Here is a 7500-nt window from a genome sequence, read left to right on the forward strand (position 1 = left end):
ACACGTACATTTATTACTGCTGTAACTAAAGGCAAGGAGAACTGACTAAACGTGTGACACAAACAACATGTGACACCTGGAGAAGAAGAAGCCATGACGCTAAGCTGCACTAGTTAGCAAACCATGCCACACTTAAAAAACAAAGAAGTCTAAAGACAAACAGATTCCCTTAGACAGGAGTGAACATAAAACCAGGGTTTCCCCGGCGCTTTATAAACATGGCGGCCCACCAGGCTTTGCTTGGCCACCCGCCAGGCTAAGCGTCATGCCCCGCCCCCCTCCCTAACCCTACCGTCCGCTGACACGAACGGCGCAATGAAACTAGAGCCCTCCATCAGCTGATACTGGTGAGAAACAGCAGCGGAACATGTGCAGAACGTGTGCAACGCCCTCACGCCCACCCCCGCTTTCACGGCAGAGCGCTGCAGGACGGAGCGCGACAGTATGATGCAGCTCGGCCCGACCGCTGTTCCCAAGGGCGCGGTTCGGGATTTTCCCTCTACCTTCTCCCCTATTTTTAGTCCCTGCTCCATTGAAGTACCTGACAAGGCTGAGTCAGGCCAGCATCGTAACTCTGGCTGCTGATTGGCTAGGGGGTGGAGTCACTAGCTGCTCTGGAGCTTTTTGCTTTCTATTCCACTGCCTGCAAGCATTTCCTGGTTCAGAGTCTGACAAAAAGCCATAAAACTGAGCAAAATGTCCAGCAACACCAACGTTTTTGTGCTGAGTTGTGTTTCTGTGGAGCACACGGGTTACCTTACACTGTTTACTGATCACCTCCTGGTAGAGTAACAATCACAGAGGAGACTTAGACTCCCTATTGGGCCATAACAGGGAAGGCTGTTGTTGGTTTAGCATCCAGCAAACAGCAGAGAAGGACTCAGCTAACCGCATTAGCAACTCCACCACACAGCAGAACTCCTCCAGGCTTGTGTTATCTGTGGAGATAAAACATCAACGCTGCAGCGCAAACAGAGTCAATGATAGAGTCACGTTGCTGTTAGCCAATCAGAGATGAGATGTTAGAATATCAGGAAGCAAGACTCCAGATGCTGCCATTTTCTGCCACTTTCTCCTCCAGCTGACCTCTACGTCCTCAAACAGGTGCACCAGAGCTTTTTTTCCCCAGAGATTGACTTAAAAGGCACTCATTCCCACTAGAGACCACTGCTAATGTATAAAAACATGAGGAAAACTGACCCTTAAGACACGGCAACACAGTGGTGCAAGAAGGTCCTGGGTTCAAATCCCGACCTGGGGTCTTTCTGCATGGAGTCTGCATGTCTGCATGCTCCGGCTTCCTCCCACAGTCCTGTAACTACGTTAGGTTCTTTGGTCTCTCTAAATGGTCCTTCGGTGTGAGTGTGTGTGCTTGGTTGTTTGTCGTGTGTGTCTCTGTGTTGCCCTGCGATAGACTGGCACCCTGTCCATGGTGTACACTGCCTGCATGCCCGGAGACCCTGCGAGGATAAAGCGGGTAAGGAGAATGGATGGATGGATGACCCTTAAGACATGTTACGCTAGAATGTGTCTGCAAAAGGTGTAGATGCTCTCAGGGATGATGATGGCTTGGTCTGCCTTCAGCGAGCTGCCTGGACCTCGGCACAGATCCTGTCTGAGTGAATGGTAAATTGTTGCCTAAACTCTCGGTGCTCTGAGTCATATTAGCCTTTCACATGTGGACTATTCTGTCTCTGAGCTCATTTGGCACACAGAGCTCATGCTGGACTACAATCCTCCAACCATTCCAGACGTTAACATCTCCCTCAGAAGATGCTGCTCTCCCAGACCTGAATGCCTTTGAGCCAGATAGCATTTTGTACTGAGTCCACTCTTACCTGTGGTTATATGTTCTGTTCATCTGCAGTGGAGGAACAGCGTTCTTGTCTGTCAGTACATTTAAGATTTAATGGCTGTTCCTTACATCTGGCTGTGGCAGCCTGCTGTCACACCAGCACATAGCCTATTAGATAAAGAATTCACTCCATCTTCTCTTAAACCACTTCTACAATTAAACCATCTTTTGTCAGCCATCATGCTTAACCTGCTCCCTCTTCTGAACACTGTTATGGTTTCCATCACCTCCCCTTTTACGTCTAAGTGGTCCACCCTGTCCTCTGAGTCCCACCTTGACAGGTGTTATAACTTGAGGATTTAGCCAGAGAATCCAGGAAGATCTCAGACAGAAGATACAAAGACGCTGAGGCGATGTTGTTAGTAAGACGTTGTGGAGTGATGTAGGCGATGACGCTGCTGATCGTTGCACTTTAGAGAGATGGTCTTCACTGCAACTCCTTGCAGCTTTTCTTGCTCTGTGAAAATTTGCTCTATTTTGTTTGGGTCGATTCCAAAACCAGAAATAGATCAAAGTGGAGCGGCACGGGGAGCGCTGCAAAACAGACTCCTACTTAGGTATGAGTGAGAGACGTGAGTTCACACTCACTCTATGATTTAGAGCATGTGGGTATATGCATCAGTGGATATGGGCCTGATATTTATTCAATTTGCTTTCTATACGGGTAAATCAGTTTCCATTTGAGTTCATGTGTAATCATCAGCAGATCTAGCTGCATGCTCGCTGCTGTGACGGGAGAGGCCTGGAGGCAGAATGTCATGATTACATTCGGGAAAGGGAAGGAATCAATTAATCAATTTCCCTCTGGGATTAATAAAGTATTTTTGAATTGAATTGAATTGAATGGCGTGAGATGATTGTGTTGCACACTTCTGCGTGTGAACTGGTCAGAGGGTAAATAAAGGCCGGCTGTGTGAGAAGTGCGTGGGCAGCACTTACGCTCTGATTTGTGGGAAGAAAGCTGAGTGGGAGAAAGACACTTCCCCTTAAAAACAGGAGAAGAAGTGCACACACCTACTCCTCAAGAGGCTTTGCTGCTCCGTATATACTCTATAGTTACAGATGGATTTTGCTTCTGTCATTTCTGACTACAGCATCAAATATCAGTGACCAATCAGGAGGTGGAGCATTAATATACATACAACCTAAATATATGAACAGAATTCTTAATTTAAAATCAGCCATCTCAAAGGTTGTTGTTTCCTTGGACACTCCTCCTGTTGCGTAGTTAACTTTACTGAACATAGGGTGGTACTGACTGCCTCCAGCTTGGACAACTGAGTGGACAGCCAGAGACACATACAACATAAAGGTGGACAAAAGACGGTGAGTACAACAGCATTAAATTAGTCTCCGAGAACAAAGTAAGGAACCTTGGTGTTATTTTTGACCAGGACATGTCATTCAAATCCCAGGTTAAACAGGTTTGTAGGATTTCCTTTTTCCACCTTCGGAATATTGCTAAGATTAGAAGCATCCTTTCCAGGAGTGATGCTGAAAAACTAGTTCATGCATTTATTACATCAAGACTGGATTACTGTAATTCATTACTCTCAGGAAGTCCACAGAATGTAGTTAAAAGTCTTCAGCTTGTCCAAAATGCTGCAGCTAGAGTTCTGATGAGAATTAAAAAGAGAGATCATATCTCTCCTGTCTTAGCTTCCCTACATTGGCTACGTGTTAAATTCAGAATAGATTTTAAGATCCTTCTTCTCACATATAAAGCTCTTAATAATCAAGCTCCATCATACATCAGTGATCTGATTGTTCCATATGTTCCTAACCGAGCACTTCGCTCTCAGACTGCAGGTCTACTGGTGGTTCCCAGAATATCTAAAATTAGGATGGGAGGCAGATCTTTTAGTTATCAGGCTCCTCTCCTGTGGAACCAGCTCCCAGCTTTAGTCCGTGAGGCAGACACCTTGTCTACTTTTAAGAATAGGCTTAAAACATTTTTATTTGATAGGGCCTATGGTTAAAATCTGATGTTAGCCCGGATCAGGACAAGTGGGGGAGTAGAGGGAGTTGGAGTGTACAGTCGGTAAAGACGGCTCTCCCTTGCCCTGCCTCCAACATGCCTCCATCTAAAAGGCTAGTCCCAACAGGTCAGAAACAAATGCTTTGTCACCCAGCATCATTTTTCAACGCTTTGGGTGTGAGAACGTGTTGGGACACCAGTCAATAATGTAGGTTTATTTAGTTGACTCCGAGATTTAAAGCCACTTTGATTTGGTAAACAAAATAAAACAAATATTCCCAATGTATTCATTTGAAAATTTTCCAGGAAACCATAATTTTTGCTCTTCCATCTATGTTCCATCTGTTATTGTGTTTTTTTTTTTTTACTTGAGGTGTTTTATGTGTCTTTCCAACTGCACTGTAGACAGCAGTTGAAAAGGTGCTATGTGAATAAACTGAAGCCTCAAATCTAGAATTTCTGCCTCAGGGTTTTTGTGAACTGTAAACCTTAATAAGTTCACAGAACTCAAAACTTATTTTGTAACAGATTATACAAAAAAATTAAGTGATATTTTTAAATATTTTAAGTTTACATAAAATAAAAATTACATTTGCAGTTGCCTTCAATTATCTCGATGTTATCTTAAAAATATAGATATTCCTCAACTTATAATCAGGGAGTAATTCACTCAAGATTTTCAACATTTTGCAACTCATATTATTCAGTAAATATACTCAAAATGCACATTTTTTAACTCAAACTTGATAAGTGGATATAACTCAAAAATGTTTGTGTAACTGATTACATATTACACTAACCCAGATACGTTGCTAACTGCACATGACTCACACACACCCATTGATGCTGACAGCCAGTGAGAGTTGAACCCCCAAAACCAAGTCAAATGCATCTGGTGTGAACCACCAGAGTATTAATTAATGTGGAATGGTACAGCGTGGCCATTCCCTTGACGAACCTCCTCTCTAATGGTGCCAACATCATACAAAAAGTAACACCACATTTGCAACACTGAGTCAAGTAATAACTAAGAACAACAATCCCTCACAATAAACATGCATAAACACCCCAAAGTAGAACAAAATAACTAAAAACATGACTACCCACAATGACCCTCACCCACCAGTTCTTTATTGTGCCTGAAATCCACCAAAATTGTTTGTTTGTGCTTGTGTTCTCCTATAAATCCACAAATATTTAAGAAATTTATAGGTATGCTTATCAGACACACTTTAAGTTGACATAAATATAAATAGATTAATACAGAAACATAAAATAATAAATACATTTTTAGTTTATTGTACTTATTCAAGTTAAGTTGTTCTTTATGGACTCATTTAAGTTACGCTCACTAAAGTTTTTTTTCAGATTAATTAAAAAGTTTGAGTTCTATACATTTAAAGCAAAGAAAATGTTGAACTAACTCAACACATTTGAGTTCTGAAAACTTTTTTTAAATTTATGAGTGTCACCTACTCAATATTTTTGATTATTTTGAATATTTGGGTTTACAGTGTGTGATTAAATTAAATCCAATTATTTTAATGATCATTTCAGCCCTGATGAATCTGAGGACATGATGTTGGACATGTGAGATGCTGGTATTGATTTTGCTTTATCTCTAGTTAATTCAGCAGCAATTGCAGACAAATATGCACCAATTAGCCTCATGAAGCATGGAGAAGAACCTACTTTTTTCATGCAACAAGCTACTTTTAATAATAATAATAATGTATAGAACTTATATAGCGCTTTTCTAGACCCCCAAAGACGCTTTCACACACTATCACATTCACACACTGCTAGTGATGGTAAGCTACTTGTAGCCACAGCCGCCCTGACAGAGGCGAGGTTGCCATTTGGTGCCATCGGCCCCTCTGACCACCACTAACACAGGCAAGTTGGGTGAAGTGTCTTGCCCAAGGACACAACAGCAGGATACCCCCTGGTGGGAGCTGGAATCAAACCCATGACCCTCCGATCATGAGGCAACCCGCTCTACCACCTGAGCTACTGCTGCCCCCACTAGACACTGATCGTGTTATGCTGTAAAACAGTGATTCTCATGTGGCAACAGCTGGTTTAAATGAAAATTTCACAGACTAACTGATGCACTAAAATCTTGCCGAGTTCCACCAGAACTGCTGTTTTTGGAGATTAAAAACATAATAAATTCTGGGAGAAATACATTTTCTGTGGTCTGAACAGAATCTGTACGCGTTAGATGATGCTGACTGGCCGTTTGTGTGTCACAATCCATGAAATTAACTCATTAAACTGAATTAAACACAACAGGATATCTCTGTATCGTTTAGAACTGACAAATCTTTTATTTACTCTGTCATCACACTTCATCGCGCCAGGGAGGACTTTATGCTAGCAGCTGAGTGAATCCAACCGAAGAGCAACTACACATAGAGAGAAGTGTCTTCTGAAAGCATCTCATCAAGTATGAATCCACACATCAGGAGTCAGTCAGACAACAAATAAGCTCATCTTTACTATCACAACCTCTAAGCCCTAATGGATTAAGTTAAGATGTACGCATCGCCTTTACATATCTTAACTCTGATTGTAAAATAGTCGGTTAACTCCCTTTTCAAGGCAAGACCCCTTTAATCCTCCTAAAAGCAAGCTGCATAGTGTTCAGAGGGAGGAGTGAGTGAGGAGGTTCAGAGGGATGTGGGAGGACTTGGCCACAGATTAAAGCAACAAGAGATGGCCAGCTCACGCCCTGTCACAACAAGGTGTCTTTATCTGAGGCAAAGCATCACTGGGCAGTCTCATCTGGGCCGTCAGACCGACAGAAGGGCGATCTGCTTAGATCCAAATTAGTGGCAGCAGTCAGGTCATGTCGTTGTTTAGACACGCGTGGTCAGAGACAGACGAATGATTATACAGTTCATTCAAGACATTAATGTTATTATTATTTATTATATTATTATGTAATAAAATAAAATATTAATATTTATTATAGTTATTTTATTATCATTTTATGATTATTATTATATTATTTTTATTATTATTAATGTTATAATTATTGTTATTGCTATTGTTATTATTATTATTTATTATATTATTATGTAAAAATGTTGAATATTAATATTTATTATAGTTATTTTATTATTATTGTATTGTTGTTGTTGTTGTTATTATTATGCTTAATATTATTATTAGTATTGTTATTATTATTACATTATTATTTGTATTGCTATTATTATTGTTATTATTATTATTGCTATTGTTATTATTATTATTTATTATATTATTCTGTAAAATGTTAAATATTAATATTTATTATAGTTATTTTATTATAATTTTATTATTATTGTATTGTTATTGTTGTTATTATTATTTTGATTAATATTATTATTAGTATTGTTATTATTATTGTTATTATTAATATATTATTATTATTATTATTACTATTATTATTATTATTATTATTATTATTATTATTATTATTATTATTATTATTATTATTATCATTATTATTATTATTATTATTATGGGCCAGAAACAACCAAACAAAGTTTTCCTTTGATTTATGTCAAAACATTTGTTTGTTTCACTCATGAATATTTTCAACATCGCCTCGATCTGCTCACCTTGCCAGCAGGCACCGACTGTGAGTTGCATGTCAATCTGTGATGGGTGGATGGGCCAG

General features: G+C 39.9%; 1 protein-coding gene across 2 annotated transcripts in view; it reads right to left on the reverse strand.

The window, feature by feature from the left end:
* Window positions 1-7500, reverse strand: part of LOC107374383 (calsyntenin-2) — a 542719-nt gene that overhangs the window by 46846 nt on the left and 488373 nt on the right. For both annotated transcript variants that reach the window (XM_070543765.1, XM_070543766.1), the window contains one exon: window positions 7442-7500. This exon is cut by the window's right edge and continues 104 nt beyond it. In XM_070543765.1, the coding sequence (XP_070399866.1) occupies window positions 7442-7500 (59 nt within the window). The remainder of the gene's footprint in view (window positions 1-7441) is intronic.

The sequence above is a fragment of the Nothobranchius furzeri genome, chromosome 13 (genome assembly GCF_043380555.1).
Source record: "Nothobranchius furzeri strain GRZ-AD chromosome 13, NfurGRZ-RIMD1, whole genome shotgun sequence".
NCBI classification, from domain to species: domain Eukaryota; kingdom Metazoa; phylum Chordata; class Actinopteri; order Cyprinodontiformes; family Nothobranchiidae; genus Nothobranchius; species Nothobranchius furzeri.